The sequence below is a fragment of the Sinohyriopsis cumingii genome, chromosome 14 (genome assembly GCF_028554795.1).
Source record: "Sinohyriopsis cumingii isolate HCF-2022 chromosome 14, ASM2855479v2, whole genome shotgun sequence".
NCBI lineage: Eukaryota > Metazoa > Mollusca > Bivalvia > Unionida > Unionidae > Sinohyriopsis > Sinohyriopsis cumingii.
The window spans coordinates 9,366,012-9,390,668 of record NC_142974.1 but is presented as its reverse complement, the minus strand read 5'-3'; the positions used below and the strand labels follow the sequence as shown (position 1 = coordinate 9,390,668).

The following is a 24,657-nucleotide window of genomic DNA, read 5'->3' as shown; positions in this document are numbered from 1 at the left end:
GTGAATTTATATTATACGAGAAAACCCATTAAGTCTTTTTGTGGATAGATTGATGTAGAGAAAGGCAACGCAAATTTTAAAGGTTTTGTAATACACACAATGAACACAATGGTCTCTCGTTGGAGTTTACTTCACATGTATTGTAATTTTAAAATCGATCTAACGCTTAAAGGATGTAAAGGTCCCCCCCCAAAAAAAAAAAAAATGTTAAAAAGTAAATAGTTACAAAATATTATTCAGTCTATAAGTCACGCCCTATTATTTCAATGTAAGCAAGAACGAAACGAAGAACAGAGAGGTTGCCCTCGACTCTGCTTTTTCTGTGTCAGGACGTCAGATTTTACCGAAGAGGCCGCCATTGTGAATTGAATTTATAAAAAATGAACCTCTAACGTAACGAAATAATATATCTTTGTGTATAAGGAAATTATTTATTCATTTCCAAATCTGAAATGGCTTTAACTTAAAATGCCTCATAACAGTGCCCAAAACCCTATCTTTGGTAACTAATACCATTGTTTATAGAACAAACAAAACGGATTACATTGAATGTTATCACCACTAGAATGGACATAATGAAAGGATGTCGGATAGGACTGTAGGAATAATAAACTATTTAAATTATATATATTACTTCAGAAAGATATTACATTTTCCTTTTGCTGTTTTTAATCCGTCCCAGAAAATGTAAAATGACATCTCTTCTCCCGTGACAAGAACTCAGACAGCATGCCATTCAAAAGCCATAGACGAAAACGTTCCTGTACAAAAAGTACAGAATTTGTATAAACAAAAAAATAAAAAGAATAAAAAAAAAAAATAATGGAAGCAACAGTGGGGGTTGGTGGTGTTTCAGTGAAGTATTTAAGAGTTTATTCTTTGGTAACATAACCTACGTGTTCTATGTATGACAACTTACCCTATTTGAACAATGCCAACATAACCAACTCCAGCTATGATAACATATCAGATTTTGATTTATGACAAAACAACCTGTTTCAACTATGGCAACATATTTCATTTCAACTATAACAACTTGACCAATTTGAACTAGAGCCCACATATCCTATTCAGCTCTGGCAAATGAACCTATTTCAGCTATGAAAACAGCCTATTTGAGATATCGCAAGTTAACCTATTTGGACTATGGCAACACTGTGGCAACATATATTTCAGCCATGACAATACAACCTATTTGAAATATGGCAACATAATTTATTTCAATAATGAATACATCACCTATTTTAACAATGACATCATGGCCTATTGGAACTATGTCAACATAACCTATTGGAACTATGTCAACATAACCCATTCAAACGCTGACAACATAGCCTATCCGAACCATGGCCACACAACGTATAGGAACTGTGGCAATATCACCTATTTGGACTATGGCCACAAAACGTATTGAACTATGGCAATATTACCTATTTGAACTATGGCCACACAACGTATTGAACTATGGCAATATCATCTATTTGGATTATGGCGACACAGCGTATTGAATTATGACGATATCACCTATTTGGACTATGGCTACATAACGTACTGAACTATGGCGATATCGCCTATTTGAACTATGGCCACACTACGTATTGAATTATGGCAATATCACCTATTTGGACTATGGCCACACTACGTATTGAACTATGACAATATCGCCTATTTGAACTATGGCCACACAACGTATTGAATTATGGCAATATCACCTATTTGGACTATGGCCACACAACGCATTGAACTGTGGCAATATCACCTATTTGGACTATGGCTACACAACGTATTGAATTATGGCAATATCACCTATTTGGACTATGGCTACACAACGTATTGAACTATGGCGATATCACCTATTTGAACTATGGCCACACTACGTATTATATTATGGCAATATCACCTATTTGGACTATGGCCACACAACGTATTGAACTATGACAATATCGCCTATTTGGACTATGGCCACACAACGTATTGAACTGTGGCAATATCACCTATTTGGACTATGGCCACACAACGTATTGAACTATGACAATATCGCCTATTTGGACTATGGCCACACAACGTATTGAACTGTGGCAATATCACCTATTTGGACTATGGCCACACAACGTATTGAACTGTGGCAATATCACCTATTTGAACTATGGCTACACAACGTATTGAACTATGGCGATATCACCTATTTGAACTATGGCCACACTACGTATTATATTATGGCAATATCACCTATTTGGACTATGGCCACACAACGTATTGAACTATAACATTATCGCCTATTTGGACTATGGCCACACAACGTATTAAACTGTGGTAATATCACCTATTTGGACTATAGCCACACAACGTATTGAACTATGGCAATATCACCTATTTGGATTATGGCCACACAACGCATTGAAATGTGGCAATATTATCTATTTGAACTATGGCTACACAGCGTATTGAATTATGGCAATATCATCTATTTGGATTATGGCTACACAACGTATTGAACTATGGCGATATCGCCTATTTGAACTATGGCCACACTACGTATTGAATTATGGCAATATCACCTATTTGGACTATGGCAACACAACGTATTGAACTATGACAATATCGCCTATTTGAACTATGGCTACACAACGTATTGAATTATGGCAATATCATCTATTTGGATTATAGCCACACAACGTATTGAATTATGGCGATATCACCTATTCGGACTATGGCTACACAACGTATTGAACTATGGCGATATCACCTATTTGAACTATGGCCACACAACTTATTGAATTATGGCAATATCACCTATTTGGACTATGGCCACACAACGTATTGAACTATGACAATATTGCCTATTTGGACTATGGCCACACAACGTATTGAACTGTGGTAATATCACCTATTTGGACTATAGCCACACAACGTATTGAACTATGGCAATATCACCTATTTGGATTATGGCCACACAACGCATTGAAATGTGGCAATATTATCTATTTGGATTATGGCCACACAACGTATTGAATTATGGCAATATCATCTATTTGGATTATAGCCACACAACGTATTGAATTATGGCGATATCATCTATTTGGATTATAGCCACACAACGTATTGAATTATGGCGATATCACCTATTCGGACTATGGCTACACAACGTATTGAACTATGGCGATATCACCTATTTGAACTATGGCCACACAACTTATTGAATTATGGCAATATCACCTATTTGGACTATGGCCACACAACGTATTGAACTATGACAATATTGCCTATTTGGACTATGGCCACACAACGTATTGAACTGTGGTAATATCACCTATTTGAACTATGGCCACACAACGTATTGAACTATGACAATATCGCCTATTTGAACTATGGCTACACAACGTATTGAATTATGGCAATATCACCTATTTGGATTATGGCCACACAACGTATTGAATTATGGCGATATCACCTATTCGGACTATGGCTACACAACGTATTGAACTATGGCGATATCACCTATTTGAACTATGGCCACACAACTTATTGAATTATGGCAATATCACCTATTTGGACTATGGCCACACAACGTATTGAACTATGACAATATTGCCTATTTGGACTATGGCCACACAACGTATTGAACTGTGGCAATATCACTTATTTGGACTATTGCCACACAACGTATTGAACTATGGCAATATCACCTATTTGAACTATGGCCACACAACGTATTGAACTATGACAATATCGCCTATTTGGACTATGGCCACACAACGTATTGAACTATGGCGATATCACCTATGTGAACTATGGCCACACAACGTATTGAATTATGGCAATATCACCTATTTGGACTATGGCTACACAACGTATTTAACTATGGCGATATCGCCTATTTGGACTATGACCACACAACGTATTGAACTGTGGCAATATCACCTATTTGGACTATGGCCACACAACGTATTGAACTATGACATTCTCGCCTATTTGGACTATGGCCACACAACGTATTGAACTGTGGTAATATCACCTATTTGGACTATAGCCACACAACGTATTGAACTATGGCAATATCACCTATTTGGATTATGGCCACACAACGCATTGAAATGTGGCAATATTATATATTTGAACTATGGCTACACAGCGTATTGAATTATGGCAATATCATCTATTTGGATTATGGCTACACAACGTATTGAACTATCGCGATATCGCCTATTTGAACTATGGCCACACTACGTATTGAATTATGGCAATATCACCTATTTGGACTATGGCCACACAACGTATTGAACTATGACAATATCGCCTATTTGAACTATGGCTACACAACGTATTGAATTATGGCAATATCATCTATTTGGATTATGGCCACACAACGTATTGAATTATGGCGATATCACCTATTCGGACTATGGCTACACAACGTATTGAACTATGGCGATATCACCTATTTGAACTATGGCCACACAACTTATTGAATTATGGCAATATCACCTATTTGGACTATGGCCACACAACGTATTGAACTATGACAATATCGCCTATTTGAACTATGGCTACACAACGTATTGAATTATGGCAATATCATCTATTTGGATTATGGCCACACAACGTATTGAATTATGGCGATATCACCTATTCGGACTATGGCTACACAACGTATTGAACTATGGCGATATCACCTATTTGAACTATGGCCACACAACTTATTGAATTATGGCAATATCACCTATTTGGACTATGGCCACACAACGTATTGAACTATGACAATATTGCCTATTTGGACTATGGCCACACAACGTATTGAACTGTGGCAATATCACTTATTTGGACTATTGCCACACAACGTATTGAACTATGGCAATATCACCTATTTGAACTATGGCCACACAACGTATTGAACTATGACAATATCGCCTATTTGGACTATGGCCACACAACGTATTGAATTATGGCAATATCGCCTATTTGGACTATGGCCACACAACGTATTGAACTGTGGCAATATCACCTATTTGGACTATGGCCACACAACGTATTGAACTATGACAATATCGCCTATTTGGACTATGGCCACACAACGTATTGAACTGTGGCAATATCACCTATTTGAACTATGTCTACACAACGTATTGAATTACGGCAATATCATTTATTTGGATTATGGCCACACAACGTATTGAATTATGGCAATATTACCTATTTGGACTATGGCTACACAACGTATTTAACTATGGCGATATCGCCTATTTGGACTATGGCCACACAACGTATTGAACTGTGGCAATATCACCTATTTGGATTATGGCCACACAACGTATTGAACTGTGGCAATATCACCTATTTGGATTATGGCCACACAACGTATTGAACTGTGGCAATATCGCATATTTGGACTATGGCCACACAACGTATTGAACTGTGGCAATATCACCTATTTGGACTATGGCCACACAACGTATTGAACTGTGGCAATATCACCTATTTGGATTATGGCCACACAACGTATTGAACTGTGACAATATCGCCTATTTGGACTATGGCCACACAACGTATTGAACTGTGGCAATATCGCCTATTTGGACTATGGCCACACAACGTATTGAACTGTGGCAATATCGCCTATTTGGACTATGGCCACACAACGTATTGAACTGTGGCAATATCACCTATTTGGACTATGGTTACATAACCCACTTCAGATACGACAATATAACCTATCTGAACTAAGGCTATGACAACTTAACCGATTTGAACTGTGACAATGTAGCCTATTTGAACTGCGGCAAGATAACCCATTTCAAAGTATGATTGGTGAATATATGATTATATAAGAAGCTTAAAAGCAGCGTAACGTCTCAAGCTAACGTTTTCATCAATGGAAATATACAATATTGTTAAGGATAAGGATATAAGTTGACGTTGTCATAGAAATGATGATCGATTCACATTAAATTCTGTTAAAAACAGAATAAGTTCCAAACATTGAAAACCTACCGCTCAGTTTGTTTATATGTTATGTTACACGGTCAGCGTTCGGTCTTACTGTATATTACCATTTCGTAGCGTTCTAAAATGCCTTCCTAATCGTGCGGTCTCCGCTTCGTACCATATTAAACTGTACCGTACTCAGGGTCAGACCCAGGGGGATGATTGGGTGGGCGAAGCCTGCTCCCCTTTCCTCCTCAAATTGTGCGGAAAATAACTGGAACGTTTTCTAGACTAATTTTTCGTTGCACTTGCAAAGTTAAAATTATACCCTGGAAATGCTTAAAATGCAGGAACTTCACATACACACACACACACAACCACACACACACACACACACACACACACACACACACACAAACCGCGGTGGTTCTGTCCCTACTTCTGTATCCCCCCCCCCACTACGATACTGAACGATTTTTTATGTGCACTGTACCTATCAAAAGGGCATCTCCATTTGACTTTTAAGACATACAATAAGGTCGAGACTGTCGTAGCAATTATATTCATTATTTTTATATGGAATAACTACAGGGCATGGCCGGTCACGGATAGATACGGTATTATGTCTTTTGTAAGTAAAGTACCTTCAACTTGTCGAATCTGCTAGTTTTATGAAAAAGTTTGGAGACCTTTTATATGAAGACATTAATAATCTATGCTCCGAACTATTAAACGAACGATGATTAAAATATTTGTTAACACCAATTCAAATCCATAGGCGATTTATTGAATATCATAAAGTACAAAAATGAACATGTATTTATGGCCTTGAATCTGATAGTTTAAATAACAAACAGGCTCCATGCATTAGGAAAATATATCATGGTTCATGATAGGTGACAAATACAGTAAACATGTTTTTACTGCCAACTATTTTTGGATTACAAACATACTGTTTTAGGTTTATAGGACTGACCTTTCGTCCTTTTATGAAAGTCAGTTCTTTGTCTATACATTGTTGATTTGTGTGAACTTTTAATGTTTCTTTGCACGGTACGAATCTGGGCTATATCGCCTGAAGTCCAAGATACGTCCCTTTATATATCCTGTGGATAAACCTGGGAATTTGATTCTTCTAGCCTGAACGCTAGATGTTACATGGAAGACAGTGATAGTTTGTATCGACGATTGGTCATAATACTTGTTTGGTTATAGAAAGTAATTCAAATTTGTCAGTGTTTTGATAATTACGGACATATGAAAGGAATGGAATTGATGACCCCTATCTGTCCCCCCCCCCCCGAAATGTCCATGCACGATGAATTTGATAATCGACTGAGAGAGACAACAAATGTATGTTTCATATATCAGTTAATTTCATAAATGTTCATTATTGGCGTGTTTCCTCATTGGAACAGCTGACCGTTAGCTATACTACAGCAAACTATTAATTCCTCATTATATAGATGTATGTAAACTGTAAATACGGATCACTGTAAATACTGATCATGTATGCAATATATTGGGCCTGCATCAGTCTTACCTTGGGCCTGCATCAGTCTTACCTTGGGCCTGTATCAGTCTTACCTTGGGCCTGCATCAGTATTACCTTGGGTCTGCATCAGTCTTACCCTTGGGTCTGCATCAGTCTTACCTTGGTCTGCATCAGTCTTACCTTGGTCTGCATCAGTATTACCTTGGGCCTGCATCAGTATTATCTTGGGTCTGCATCACTTTTACCTTGGGTCTGCATCAGTCTTACCTTGGGCCTGCATCAGTATTATATTGGGTCTGCATCAGTCTTACCTTGGGCCTGCATCAGTCTTACCTTGGGTCTGCATCAGTATTACCTTGGGTCTGCATCAGTCTTACCTTGGGCCTGCATCACTTCGGTCTGCATCAGTCTTACCTTGGGTCTGCATCAGTCTTACCTTGGGTCTGCATCAGTATTACTTTGGGTCTGCATCAATCTTACCTTGGGTCTGCATCAGTCTTACCTTGGGTCTGCATCAGTCTTACCTTGGTCTGCATCAGTATTACCTTGGGCCTGCATCAGTATTACCTTGGGTCTGCATCAGTCTTACCTTGGGTCTGCATCAGTCTTACCTTGGGCCTGCATCAGTATTACCTTGGGTCTCCATCAGTATTACTTTGGGTCTGCATCAGTCTTACCTTGGGTCTGCGTCAGTCTTACCTTGGATCTGCGTCAGTCTTACCTTGGGTCTGAATCAGTCTTACCTTGGGTCTGCATCAGTCTTACCTTCGGTCTGCAACAGTCTTACCTTGGGCCTGCATCAGTATTACCTTGGGCCTGCATCAGTATTACTTTGGGTCTGCATCAGTCTTACCTTGGGCATACATCAGTCTTTCCTTAGGCCTGCATCAGTCTTGCCTTGGGCCTGCATCACTTGGGTTTGCATCAGTCTTATCTTGGCCTGCATCACTTGGGCCTGCATCAGTATTACCTTGACCATACATCAGTCTTACCTTGGGCCTGCATCAGTTTTACTTTGGGTTGCATCACTACCTTATCCTGCATCAGTATTGCCATGTTTCTGTATCAGCATTGCTTTGGGTCTGCATCAGTCTTACATTGGCCTGCATCAGTCTTACCTTAGGCCTGCATCACTTGGGTCTGCATCAGTTTTGACTTGGGCCTGCATCAGTCTTACCTTGTCCTGCATCAGTATTACCATGGGCCTGCATCAGTCTTACCTTTCGCTTACATCATTCTTACCTTATCTTGCATCAGTATTACCACTGTTTTGTACCAGTGTTACCTTCGGCCTGATTTCATGGGACTGCATTAGTCTTACATTGGCCTACATCATACCTACCTTGGGCCGGCATCAGTCTTACCTTGGGTCTGCATATCAGTCTTACCTTGGGCCTGTATCAGGCGTACCTTGGGCCTGCATCAATGGTACCTTCCAGCAACATAAAGGACGAGGTTAGCAGACAGTAGTAAGATATGACCAATTTTGACTGTAAGTAATTTATGGTTTACATTGTATTGTTTCCGGCAAATGGTCTATACATCTCTTCCAAGATATATTTAGCCTGCTATCAAACATAAAATATTCTTTCGGACAACAGTTTTATGAATTCTGATCAATGTCGAATAGAGAGAATGTCATTTGTTACAATCGTCCTCGGAATTTATCAACAATGAAACTCACTCTAGTCGAAATTTTGAAAGCTGACAGCAACAGACAAAGGCGCCGTCTTAAGGCTTATGTTACATGATCCCGGAGACTCTGTGTGTGTGTGTGTGTGAGATTTAGATGTTTCATGTAGCTTTAACAATTTTAGTCACAATCCTGCGATGTCTGCAGTGTGGCGGTTTATATTGATGTCTAGGACTTGGTCTCAAGCCGCAGACGCATGGCATCATGTCCCAAACAGCCACCTTATCCTGACACCAGGCTGACCAGTCCAAACACTAACCTTTTAATGCTGAGCGCCAAGCGAGGCAGCTGCTAGTGCCATTTTTATGTTTTTGGTATGACTCCCTGGCTCAATACTTGTATCTCACTATAACCAGTATATAACATGCAACTTAAGTATTACACACCATGAGAATTTTGGAGGGTGATTATTATTGATGGAGTTAGACTCACGCAAATCTGAACAATTTCGAATAAAAATAATGTCATTTGTAATACTCATCCACGGAATTTCTCAGCATTCCTTAAGATCATCATAATAAATAGAATTTATGCAATTCTACACAAAACACTTGATTATCTTTAGATACGATGTAGTACATTCGGGGAGGCTATGTTGTTTCCACGTATATCAAATTCATTTACATCTTTCAGTCGAATATAATTTGATAGGGCTCCATATTGCATTAAACTTTAATTGGAGACAATATTCACAATCGGTGCAAGCTCTTGCGTATCTCGCAAAGAGATCTATGGAATTTCTGATTAAGATACAAGAACTCGCCGATAGACGTTTCACCACTTTATCTCAATCCGACCGTGATAGTTACAATTCCCCGGACGGTTCATATTTCCTTTCCACTGCAACATTATTCATCTATCTAGCTCACACTTAGCCAATCGAATCCGGAATTTGGTGGAAAGGTAGCGAAAATCCACACTAGAGAGTGAAGATCTTCAATTTAGGGAAATACAATAAGAAATATTACTGGCTTAGTTTATATATTAGTGTCAGTTTTATAGTCAGTCTGTACACTAAGTTCATTAAATTTAGTTGCAATAATTACCTATGTGCAAACATAGTTCCGTAGTTTGTGACAAATTAATACCTAGAAAGACCAAGACAGAGCGTGCTGAGATAAAACCCCATTCATCGATATCGACCTATACGTATTTGAACTGGTCTTGCTTAACAGCGGGTTTATTTCTGTTTCTCACACAGGTGACTGTCGGGAAAGTTTTCTGTTAACTGGGATATCTGGAACAATAATTAAATCTACTGAAAGTCATGAAGAATATAGTAGAGTTTCTTCTCCTGGTGTCGTGCTCTGCCATGGTGGGTAAGTATATATTAAGTTCAGTTTTATCATTGTGAAATTCATTATATACTTGCTTTTCAAAATATGGATTTGCATTGACAAGGCAGAACATATTTTACCGAACTACCGTCACTTGAACGAGAGAGAGAGAGAGAGAGAGAGAGAGAGAGAGAGAGGAGGGTTGGGGTTGGGGTGGTCAGTGTACTGTTGGTTGAATGGGCTAGACCAACTTTAAGATATTTTGCCCAGAGAATTTGGTTAATTTTGTTAGATAATGGGAGTAAAGAGTATCCCCCACTGACACAAAAAAGAACCTGCCCTAAAATCGAATCCGGTATTCCTTGACGTGAACACAGCATATGAAAATTGGACTTCATTATATTTACACCTTCATATGTCAGTCTCTTCCATCACTGTCTGTTCATGACGTGCCGCTTTTCAATCGTCGTCCAGTTGTACTTATTTAGTACAGAGCATTATCAAACACTATTTTTGTTATTTATTATTGTTGTTGTTGTTGCTATTATTATTATTATTATTATTAGTAGTAGTAGTAGTAGTAGTAGAAGAAGTAGTAGTGGTGGTAGTAGCAGTAGTAGTTATAGTATTATTATTACTATTATTATTATTATTATTATTAGTAGTAGTAGTAGTAGTAGTAGTAGTGACATAAGAAAATTGAACGACGTTACCAACAGTCGATAGTTATAACATTAATTCACATTTATACGTTATCTAGTTATGTTGGAATTAGTACAACAAGCTGAATATGTCAAACATGCAGTGAAATAAAATTCATTTAACTAAAACGTGAATATAAAATATATTCATAGAATTTAATCTTATTAGCAGCTGATTGACCAAACCACAAAAACCTCCATGACCCTGTTTACAATTAATATTTAAATAGCAGACGGTGAAATCATTCCACATCCTTATTCATTTAAGTGCGTGCACGCTGATTCAAAGATGCTTTACTCTACGATGAAAATAAACAGTCCATTAAGCGTAGTATTACTCACAATCAGGCGTTCGTGTGAGCTGTGTAGCTGTATTTCATTAACTGTAATAATAGTTGTATTTCATTGGCTCTAATACTCAAAATCAGGCGTTCTTTTGAGCTGCGCAGTTGTATTTCATTAGCCGTAATAGTAAAATCAGGCGTTCATGGGGGATTTATAATTGTATATCACTACCGGGCTCACACAAACGCCTGATCTGAGTATTACAGATAGTGAAATACAACTAAACAACTCACACAAACGCCTGATTTTGAGTATTACAGGTAATGAAATACAACTACACAGCTTACACGAATGCATGATTTTGAGCATTACGGCTAAAGAAATATCACTACCGGGCTCACACAAACGCCTGATTTGAGTATTTTGAGCATTAGCCGTAATGCTCAAAATCATGCCTTCGTGTAAGCTGTGTAGTTGTATTTCACTACCTGTAATACTCAAATCAGGCGTTTGTTGTTGTTGTTGTTGTTGGGTTTAACGCCCTTTTTCAACACACGACAGGCTATACATGGCGGCCAGTGTTAATAGTGGAGGAAGAACCCGGGAAAACCCCGGAAAGAACCATCGACCCACGAGAAGCTACTGGCAAGTTTTCTCACATACCCACATTGGCTGAATCCGAGACTCGAACCGGCGCAGACAGAGGTGAGATGGCAGTGATCCGTAACGGAGAGCGCTTTAGACCACTCGGCCACTCGGGGCCCCATCAGGCGTTTGTGTGAGCTGCGTAGTTTTATTTTATTAGCTGTAATAGTCAAATCAGGCGTACATGTGAGCTTTATTATTGTATTTCATTAGCTGTAATACTCAACATCAAGCATTCGTGTGAGCTGTGTAGTTGCTTTTCATTAGCTGTAGTAGTCAAATCAGGCGCTCGCGTGAGCTGTGTAGTTGCTTTTCATTAGCAGTAATATTCTCAAAATCTTTAATTGTTACGAGCAGTGTCAATCCATTACCTAACCGGTTAGACAGAAAAATCTTGATGCTTTGGAATCAATAAAATCGGCAGTTTCGCTTGTGGGCGGCCGATAGCTACTAATAACAATAACACTTATTCATCTCTAGAGCGATAAAAAAACAAACTACAGTAAAGTATATGTTAGTTTGGTATTGAAACTTGTATTATCTTTTGGATGTTAATGTACCAGTCGTGTACGCTAAACGATAATCATAGACACAGACAAAGTATGTTTATCTATCCACGCCTACCTATATAGACCAGAACTATGTGATTAGGTTTTGTTCTCACGGTCCAATGATCATTTTCTCCAGTGTAGAACACAGCAAGCCAATATACTGCATCCAATGACCGTAGTCTTGCATCACATGACGATAAAACCGCGTTTTGGTTGGCTCCTCGCCACTTTGAGTTGTTTGAATAATAATAATAATAATAATAATAATATTGTCGAGTTAGTTCAGCGCCCATTCTTTAGAGGATCTAAGTGCAGTACTATATTACATAACAAATGAAGACATATACAACGACGAAAATTACACACACACACACACACACACACACTAACACTATTATGTCGTCAGACACATAACGCAACTATTGTTATCTGATATTATATTGCCTTAATTTCAGTATTTATGTATTGTAATCTATTATTCAACTTTTCATCGAATTGTTTCCGTGTGGACCTAACAGTATACACCTCTTTATACATTGAAAATAATGCAATGTGTATTTTTTGTCGTATTTAAAGTTTGTCTGTACTGACAGGGCGCCATTTTGTTTATCATCGAGACTTTGTAGTCAGGAATGTTAGACGAACTATCTTTATTGTGCATCGTTGTTAGATAGTAAATATTACGAATTTACACAACACCAAATTATTTTTAAAGCTCCACCTTCAGTTATTTATTGTGGCAATGAGAATTTGGAAAAATTGCTTGATTTTTGAACTAAGAAACGCAGTACGCAGGTGAAAACTGTGAAACTATGTACATGTCAAAAACGTGTGCTCCTAAATGCAAACCATTTCACAGATGTACAGACATGTTGTCCTCGACGTATGGATCTTTGTATATATATATATATATATATATATATATATATATATATATATATATATATATATATAGTATGTACACTGTATCAATGATATACCACGAGATGTATATATTTTTCATTAAGAGGAAACGAGGCTTGCCGAGTTTTTATGAAAAATGTATGCCAGTGGTATATCATTGATACAGCGTACATACTATAAATATATTTGCCCTTTGAACGTAGGTAAGATTTGCTACAGGAAGCTGTGTATTCACCGAGTGAATGAACTCGTCACATCCCCAAGTGTGTCCGCTACAAAATGTAGTTTAATGCCTTTTGTGGCTTTTCACAATCACGTTTGCATATTGACAAGTTTATTGTTTTCATTTTTTAGTATTTAGTTTTCGTCACATTGATTAAATCAATATAATACACACTTATGATTTAAGCATGAAAGATGTTTTTAATGATAAAAGTAGAGCACTACAAACACTTGGTTAGCTACGCCATTCACATGAACGCTATGCCATTCATGTACCGTCGCATGGAAATTAATGTGGAATAGAAACTAAGCGAAATGACGAACCAAGAAGAGATAATTAAAACATTTTAATATATTTAGAATTCATCTAAGTCATTATTCTACTTTAGTGACAGTACCATGACCATAATCTCTCTCTCTCTCTCTCATCCTTTGGTCTGTTTGGCTTAACATTTACCGCCATTCATAAGTCCAGAGACATCGTGGGATGACACAAATGATATCTTGTACGCTCGTCATTCGGTAGAAGTTAGACCATATCTGGCTAAGATGGTCCATCCACAGAGAGAGAGAGAGAGAGAGAGAGAGAGAGAGAGGAAGGGGCGGGGGAGATGTGGGCCTTTGGATATTTTCATATTTAATTATTAATAACCGATTTTTAGATCATTATAGTATGTTTAAGAAACAGCAACAACAAAAAAAAAAACAAAAACATTAAATACATAACAGTATGTGCACCACGTAACTGAGAAATGTACTCTATCATATCGACATGTTTGTAATTCTGTATCATTGATAAACACTGTAGATAAATCCCAAGGAAAGTGCACATATATCGTTACGACGAACCATGTTCTTGTAGGTTACATGGTGTAATTTGTATTTAAAGGTTTTAATCCAGCCCAAATTTATTTTCTCTCTCACTCCACATTTCTGCTTAGTTTGCCCGCTATGCATGAGAGGTGAGGGGGAACATAAACCAAAAAGGATTGTGATGAAAATGTGTACCATATTAAATTGATTTAGAAAATGGGGATTATGAATACTTTTTATCGTTATTTTCATACGTCACTAATGATCAATGTGTGGAAATATATCATTGATCTAGAATCAACTGCAAACGAGCGTGAGAACGTTTAAATATGCGTATTATTGCGCTTGGGCGGATTACAATTTGATGTATCAATAGTATTGATATATCAACTTGCTTTATACCAACACTTTAAATGCCATATTATTTTTAATGTATGTGGTATATATATAGTGTGCCCGCCCTGAAAAAATAAAAATGATATATGGTTTCCGTAAAATGTTTTTACTTCGGATGAATGAATATACAATTAGAAAAATTGTTTTTATTGCTTTTGAGTTTATCGTGTATAACGGAGAGAACTTATTACGGAATCGGTTTCGACTGCTGTGAATTGGTTTTATCAATCAGATGCCATACGTTAGATTGAAGTTTAATTAAATTACTACAGCGCGGTAAAACTGATGAGCAAAACATATGCGTTATTCTCCGAGTTTCAGCTAAAGTCAAGCATTTAATAGCAATCACTGATCATATTTTGACATCACCCACGCATCATAAATAAACGCAATGGTCTTCAGTGGGGCGTTACAATCGAGCTATAATCTTGGTTGAGACTATCATAATACTTGGAAGACAAACTCGTATATTCCGAATAGACCATTAGTTTGTATGAGGTGGGTACAGTGCCGGTTTAACCGCTAGGCGACCTAGGCGGCCGTTTAGGGCTCCAAATTTTTTTTGGGAGGTGGGATGGGCACCAAAAATGGAGTACACCAACCGTCATGTTATTCATTTTTTTTGGCCATTAAATTTGATGGCTAACTAATGGCATTAATACATTATAACGAGAAACGTGTAAATAATAATGAACAGTTTGTAATAAGCGATGCCCTGGGGCTGGGTGGGGTGAGTGCGCAAAGTGGAAAATTTGCCTTGCACCGGCCCTGGGTGGGTACAATTCCCTATATTAACTTGCCTTTATTGTTAGTGGTGCCAACAAATAAATAGAAACGGCTTTAGCTGTTTGTGAAATTCAAGCAGTATATTAATAGATCATTAATGGTTATTACATGATGTTGTCTCCTTGCTTGAATGAAACGTTGGGATTGTGCATGCGTTGGGGTTTTGTTTTGTTTATGATAAGTTAAACACCTCTTTATGTCTAGGACTTTTACTATTTTACCTTTTTTGTCAAATTCTAGCTGATGTTTGGACTAAAAGTTTGATTGACAACGATACTAATGATAATGTTTACTATTGTTATTATTATTATTATTATTATTATTATTAGTGGTAGTAGTAGTAGTAGTAGAAGTAGTTATCTCTTATACGGCCATTTAATTGTAAGTTTGATTACTTCTTCTTCTTCCCAAGGAAGGGTCACTTCCCATGACCTTGGAAAGGACCTTTCACTGTATATTTGATATTCTAAAGAGTCCCTCATTTTGCAGCAGACTTTGAGATTACACAGAATTTGAACACTCACGATAAGATTATGTTGAAACTTTTGACTACTGCCTGGTCAGTTATTTGAAATTGGTGGTGGTGGTGGCACCAGACAGATGCTCCCCCCCCACTTCCAAGAAAAGGAAAAAGTGTTTTATGTGTATGTGTATCCCCCAGACATGTTGTTTGTTTTATTTTTTATAAAAAGAATTTTCAATCAAAAATTTATTTATTTTAAATTTTTGATGGTGTATTTATTGTCCCTAGTGTTATCTATTGGGGTGTTCATGCGAGCCAAGTTTCATTCACCTATCTCGAATTCGCTCCCCTAGTTCGTGTTTGTGACCTTTGCAAGAGGTCTCATTAGTCTCGTGTTTGCTATATGTGTACTGCTATGTGTGTGAATGCTATAATTGTTTTCATGTTGAGACAGCATATCAACCAATTTTCCCGTTTTCCTTAGTACCGGTTTTATTTTATATTATTAATTAATATCTTTTTATTAATAATATTTGAAGGGGCGACTGAGCCGTGTACTATTTTCAATAGAAAAAGAAAAAAGCCTAGTGTTTTATATGCGTGCTTATATGTGTCGCTCATCGCATGATTTACTTCTTTGAAATGAGGCGGGCTGTACTCGAGTGAGGGTCCATAATTTATTTATTTATTGTATTTCGCCCGACTCGAGTTTTGGCCCCCTCTGTTATTTATTATGGCCAAAATTCAACTATTATTAGTTAACTATACAGTACTGCAGCTGTATAGTTAAGAGAGAGAACGAGTTAGCAATAGTTAGGAGTGTTATATTTGTTTTTGTGTTTTGCATGTGCTAGTGTTCCATATGGGGCGTTTTTCTAGTGCTATTCGCTGAGTTTTCACACTGTCACAGTGTCCATGGCACGGGTTCTTGTGCTCCCTTCACAACTGATTTAATGGCACTGCCCTTGGTTTGTTTCTTGTTTGCTCCTTCGACGCTAGAGTTCAAAGGTTGCTGATAAATCTATGACACAGGCCTGTCCCCTCCGCCATATAATATTATTCTACTCAAAATCCTACTATAAATTATATTGACTAATCAAGAGGTTGCATTTGCCAAATTTCGAGTAATATTTCCAAATCTTTAGTAACACTGATTACTAGAAATCTTGAATATCCTTTCACGGTAAAGTTGTCAGGTGCCTTTATTTGTTGCCTTTATTTGTCAATCAATGCTATTTTAGCCTCTTATGCTACATCATGTGAAAAGTCTCGACTTTAAAATGCCACAGTAGTTATACCTTGATGTTCTCAACAACTATGTGTACTTAGCCCATACATGTTGTTGTTGTTGATGTTGTTGAAGGGTTTAACGACATTTGTCAGCACACGATAGGCTATACATGGAGGCCAGTATTAATGGTGGAGGAAGAACCCGGAAAATCTCCGGAAAGAACCATCGACCCTCGAGAAGCTACCGGCAAGCTTTCTCACATACCCACATTGGCCGAGTCCGAGACTCGAACCCACGCAGACAGAGGTGAGATGGCAGTGATCCGTAACGGAGAGCGCTGTAGACCACTCGGACACTCGGGGCCCCGCCCATAAATGTACATATATGCCAGATTAAGACCACGGATGTCATGCCAAAACTCTGGTCTAGTGTACTGTACGCAATGATCAGATACTTTACTGGGATTGTTTTCTTCACTGTTTCACATATTCTTCAACTCACACGAGTAGACTCCACGATGCCAGCTGTGCAACAGTGTATGACGGCCATGTATAGACCCTTCAATTTAATTCTGAACAATAGTGCTTTTTTGCCCTTCAAACGAAAATTTTCTACTTTTATTTCTCAAGTCTTTAATTTTCGAGCTTGTAGCAAAAACTTCTAGGTAATTGCAACCTCAATCCACTCCATTTGTTTTAATCTCTGGTTGTTTGCCAGTTTAATGCCTTCTTTCTTTCACGATCGCTATCGTCAATGCTAACAGGCATGTACAGTTTGATTTCAGCTTCCATTTGAATGTCAGCCGTTAAAATCCATATGGAAGCAGCTTGTCTAGCTTCTTATCGTCACAGAATAGCAGGGATTTGTGATTTTGGAGTTCTCTCTTTTGGAGTTCATTTTTGGAGTTCTGATTCCTCTGTTGATATCTTGTCCTATGCTCAGTATACTCGTCCTACTCGAACAGCTTCTCGTAGCGTAACTTTTGATTCGAACTTTGCAATATTTTTGTTGTTGTTGTTGTTGTTCTTCTTCTTCTTCTTATTATTATTATTATTATTATTATCTCAAAATGTGTTAGATTATAAGTCATTTCCATAATGATTAAGTTTGGTACTGGGATTTTTTCTTATCTCATGCAATTTTGTTTTTGAGATTATGCAGTCTGTGATCATTTAAAAAAAACATTTCACATCAAAGCATGTACATTTTACCAAGGAGTCTCTGCATGTTTATCACCTTTTGGTTTATTCTGTACGAGCTAGAGTAAAAGGCACAAACTGCCTCAATAATAATCTAATATTGTACGAATAGTCTGTTTTATTTGATTTCCAAGAGATTCTATTCACAAATGAAGTTATCTAAATGAAGTATTATAAAGACAGTTTGTCAAAACATGCTCTGTTTTCAACGCTATAAGGCTTCTGGAAGCTAAAACTGGTGAGAAACTCCATTAGCACACACACACACACACACACGCGCGCGCGTTTTCCTCGCTCTTCCGGTGGTCGTGATATCGCAAATGCCTATAAACCACCATCTTTGGAAAAGGCGTAAAAATATCCACCATGTAGCGCACCGACACGAAACAACCACTCACTGCAGCTCAGATAAAAACTGGGGTGTAGTTGGTATTCCCAAAGTAGCTGCATGTTTCCAACAGCTCTAAAACCCATTAAGATTATTACGCAAGCTGCATGTTTCCAACAGCTCCAAAACCCATTAAGATTATTACGCAAGCTGCATGTTTCCAACAGCTCTAAAACCCATTAAGATTATTATGCAAGCTGCATGTTTCCAACAGCTCTACAACCCATTAAGATTATTACGCAAGCTGCATGATTCCAACAGCTCTACAACCCATTAAGATTATTACGCAAGCTGCATGATTCCAACAGCTCTAAAACCCATTAAGATTATTACGCAAGCTGCATGTTTCCAACAGCTCCAAAACCCATTAAGATTATTACGCAAGCTGCATGTTTCCAACAGCTCTAAAACCCATTAAGATTATTATGCAAGCTGCATGTTTCCAACAGCTCTACAACCCATTAAGATTATTACGCAAGCTGCATGTTTCCAACAGCTCTAAAACCCATTAAGATTATTACGCAAGTTGCATGTTTCCAACAGCTCTAAAACCCATTAAGATTATTACGCAAGTTGCATGTTTCCAACAGCTCTAAAACCCATTAAGATTATTATGCAAGCTGCATGTTTCCAACAGCTCTAAAACCCATTAAGATTATTATGCAAGCTGCATGTTTCCAACAGCTCTAAAACCCATTAAGATTATTACGCAAGCTGCATGATTCCAACAGCTCTAAAACCCATTAAGATTATTACGCAAGCTGCATGTTTCCAACAGCTCTAAAACCCATTAAGATTATTACGCAAGCTGAAGCTTACTTTGCCCTGGAGTCACATAAGCCCTAGTCTGTGCTCACAAGTAGCTTGGTCATCTTCTTGACTGGCCGCTATGTTACTACACAATGACTGAATTAAATCTAATCAAAAACGAAAGGGCTGTGAATCAGACTTGGCGGTAACGGAATTAAAACTTTCAATTGGCGGCTGCATATCATTACTTGAAGTGCGAAATATAGATTATAATAAATGACAATTGGAACATCCTCGGCCTTTCTCTCACTGCATGCAAGAAACAAATAAATAAATAAAATCCATTTCGACTATCTTATATCAATGCTTGTTTTGTTCATAATAACTTCATGAAGTTACGACAGCTAGTTGACGTATCGTCACTAACAACAACGTAAGCAGCAGTTTCAGGTTACTCTAACTGAATTCTTTCAATAATTGTTAATTACTATTTTGCCGGAAATTAACGTTCCTCGTTGCTGAAATTTCATCGAATGTTATTGTCAACACCTTTCGTTTCATATGACTCTGTTTTTCATTCATCTTGGTCCATGTTTTTCCTCCTAAAGCTGGTAATTTTAGGTTTGAAGCCAGTTCAAAGTGGCCTTGTGTAAATCATTAGATTGTCTAGCATGCGATGGAAAATCCCGGTGACGTTCCTATTTTTAACTTGCCGGTATGGAAATTACGTCATGAATGTGTGAATTACGTCAATGAGTAACCAGACGGGATGCAGTGATTATTCTAGTTACTGGTCTATAATGGTCGACACTTTAGGCGGGTAACAGTTAATGAATCTCACCAAAAATTTTTTAGTCAATATAAATTTAGTATAATTCGCCTTCTTCTCGTCCTGCGTTGTCAGTTGTGAAAATTAATTGATACTTGAAAGATTTCCTATAATCGATAAGAACTTTAACCTCCATTCCACTGACATGAAAATCATACTGATATTGGTAAAATCTGCATATATTCTGTTTACAATATTCAAATGATTGTTATCGAAAGCTTGCATTCCTTTAAAACACTTTGACTTCTAATTCAATACGAAAACATTTGTGTTCAGAAGCGTGAAGTTCATAAATCCACACGTGCATTGATGATATTTTGTGCATCACCAAACATGACGAAATGCATACAACAGTCATATTATCTAGTTGACAGACAAATTGAATATATTATGCAGTGATATATGTATTCATAATGATAAGAGTATTGCAGAGGTGTAGTGTCATAATCAGTACGTATATCAATCTCTGTATTATAATGGATAAGAATAATGCAGACAAGTAACGTCATAAGCATTGTATATACACCTGAACGTATTATAATTGTATTAGAGACATGTAATGTCATACTGTGTATATCAACGAATGTATTATAATGCATGGGTCTATTGGATACGTGTCTATTTCACTACTGAAGACATGTACTGTCATACACTGTGTGTGTATAGATGACTGTATCACAATGCATGTGACTACTTGAGACGTGTAGTCATACACAATGTGTGTCAGTGAATATATTATAAAGTATGTCACTATCGGAGACTTGTACTCTCATTTATTATATGCTCATTTTGTTCCCCGTTAACTTTATATTGTCAGAATCGTTCAATATTACCCGATACTGAACTCACGCGACAATACACATATAGCATTCACGTGCATAAAGGAACTACTTTCTATTGTAAACAAACAATGGACACAGAAGCCAGCACTTTTGATTTTTACACAAATCATGTACACTCGCGTAAGAGGCTCTTTACGTTGTGGTTGTTTTAATTTGTTTCTGAATGAACTAAAACATGTTTCGTGGCCTGCAAAAAACCCAGCTGTTTTGGCACATTCCGCGTTGATGCAATGTTACGGATTTAGGCTAGCTACATTATATAACAGACGGAAGATAAGGTTCTTACAAATAACATAAAAGTGACAAGTCCTATACTCTCTTCTTTAGCTCGTGATAAGAATGGCAAAATAAAATATACTTACAGTTTTACATCCTGAATTTCCTCAAAATGTATTTTCTTAATTATGCAAATCCGAATTACATGAGCCATGTCATAGGTTTTCAATCTGGATTACACATTTCTAAATTCTGATGTAATTTCGATGATATGTGCAATTGCATCCTCCTTACTGCACTCAAAATGAAATAAGCATTAAATTCTATAACGTCTTTTTGATGATTGCAATTGAAAGACTTCATATTTTTCTCATATTATGATTTCAAACATTCAATGACAGAAACAGAAACACATTTGCAGATGTAAACATGCTTCTCCCGCGCCACTTCAATCCGATGTATTTCATGTATAATTTGCACAGATGAATCCAGTCCAAAATCACAAACTTTCGTCGAATCGAAACAAAATATATTCTTTTCAGATCAAATGGTAAAGTTGTTGCAATGCGCATTCATTCACAATATGACTGTACATTTCAATTTTAACTAGACACACCATTTTGTTTCGAAAGTTATGTCGAGCGCGCGACTAAGTTCAAATTTATCTGGGCGAAGTTATGTGCTCATTAATAATGATGTCATTCATTTACGTTGTTTCTTGTAGAGTATTTTGTTTATATAATTAAACCTTAGGTTGAATAAAAAAATGAGCATATAATAAAAAGGTTACTGCATTTGTATGGGAAAATATGAACTCGTTTTGTCGGAAGGATATACTGCACTCCCAAGGTCGTGCAGTATTCCATCCCAAAACTCGTTCATATTTTCTGTTACAAACGCAGTAAGCTATAATTATTATATGCTCATTTTTTTCCGTTAACTTTACATTACCAGAATCGTGCAATATTTTATGATATTGCACACATTCATGTTGAACTCACATGCAGGACACGTGTGCCCAATAGTGTATTAGGAACTAATTTATAAACAAATCATACACACTTGTGTAGCAGACGCTTTACATTTTGGTTGATTAAATTTGTTTCTGAATGAACTAAAGCAAAAGTTTCGTGAACTGCTACTTACCAGCTGCTTTGCTACATTCCGCGTTAACGTTTTAGATACAGTGTTTTGGATTTTGGAGATAGACGCCAGATTTCATAAAATTGATGGGTACCTACAAATAACATGCAAGTTACAAGGCATAAACTGTCTCCTTTAGCTGGTAATAAGAATGGCAAAAAATATACTTACAGTTTTACATCCTGAATTTCCTCAAAATGTACTTTCTTAGTTCAGCAAATCCAAATTACATGAACCATGTTATGGGTTCTCAAGCATGATTACGCATTTCGAAATTGTACTGTAATTTCGACTGTATTCCACGTGCAATTACATCCTCCTAACCGCACTCAAAATTAAATAAACATTTTCTTTAAAAGTGTATGTCTAGCACGCGACTAAGTTCAAATTTATCTGGGCGGAGTTAAGTGCGCATTAATAATGTTGGTGTGTAATGATGAATATGCGCTTGTGTATTTAGTTTGGAATACGGCATACATTCAGTTACGTTGTTTCGTGTAGGGTATTTTTGTTTACATGCGTAAGCCTTAGTAGAATAAGAAAACGAGCATATAATAAAAGGGTTACAGCAGTTGTATAGGAAAATATGAACTCGTTTTGTCGGATGGATATACTGCACTCCTAAGTTCGTGCAGTATTTTCATCCGAAAAACTCGTTCATACTTTCCCATATAAATGCAGTAACCTATAAATACAGTATGTGTATCGTGTACATCGATGACTATATGAAATGCATGTGACTACTGGATACTGGTAGAGTCATGCACAGTATGTGTATTATTAAATATATTGTAACGCATGCCGCTGTAGTGTTGTGCACAATATGTATATAGATGACTCTGTTATAATACATGTGACTTTTGGAAACGTGTAGTGTCATGCTCACTGTGTATCAGTGAGTGCATTTTAATGCACTAGACTATTGCAGGTGTGTTGAATACTAATGTATATCAATATTGTAGACATGTATTTTGATACTCAAAATATGTATTATAATGAACGAGCCTATTGCAGAGGTTCATTCTTTTTTCTCGATGTGTGTGTATCGACGAATTAGTATGATCATCAAACAATCGCAAAGGCAGAGTTTGTTCCTCAGTGTGTGTAGGATAATGTGTTATAACGTATGATACAATTGAAAGGTGCAATTTAATATCACGTGTGTCTATCGGAGAATGTGTTATACTGCATGATAGTATTGAATAGGTGTAGTTTGGTACCAGCTGTGTGTGTCGAAGAATGTTCTATAAAGCATAATACTATTGAAGAGGTGTAGTTTGGTACTCAATTTGTGTAGTAAAGAACGTGTTATACTGCATGCTACCATTGAAGGCATAGCTTGATACTCAATGTGTGTATCGAAGAATACGTTATAACGCATGATACTATGTTAGGGATGTAGTTGGGTTGGTATTAACTGTGTGTATTGAATAACATGTTTTAATGCATGATACTATTGAACTGTATGTATCGAAGAATGTGTTATAACGCATCCTACTAATGAAAAGATGTCGTTTGGTACTCAATGCGTGTATTGAAACATGTGTTATGATGCATGGTACAGGTTTTGTTTGACACTCATTGTGTATATCGATGAATGCATTATAATGCATCAGAATATTGCAGACGTGTAGTTGGATACTCGATGTGTGTACTGATGAATGTATTATAGTGCATACCAATATTGGAAACGTGTAGTTTGATTCTTAACGTGTACTCACGCTATCACGAATGGACATGATTTAACTGGCTTTCAAAGCAAGTTTCTTCAACTGACGTCGTAGATGTGAATTAAATAGATTTTAATTTCCCCAGGGCTTTAATTGTAAATTCAGAATAAATAAAACAGCATTTGTTTACGTTCGATTTTAGCTGAACCATTGAAAACAAACACAATTAGCAGCGAC

General features: G+C 37.1%; 1 protein-coding gene across 1 annotated transcript in view; it reads left to right on the top strand.

Moving 5' to 3' along the window:
- The first annotated feature begins 10,003 nt into the window (after positions 1-10,003).
- LOC149783193 (uncharacterized) overlaps positions 10,004-24,657 on the top strand; it is a 43,245-nt gene continuing 28,591 nt past the window's right edge. The window contains exon 1 of the mRNA XM_089933082.1: positions 10,004-10,429. Coding sequence (XP_089789208.1) covers positions 10,378-10,429 — 52 coding nt within the window. The 5' untranslated portion in view covers positions 10,004-10,377. The remainder of the gene's footprint in view (positions 10,430-24,657) is intronic.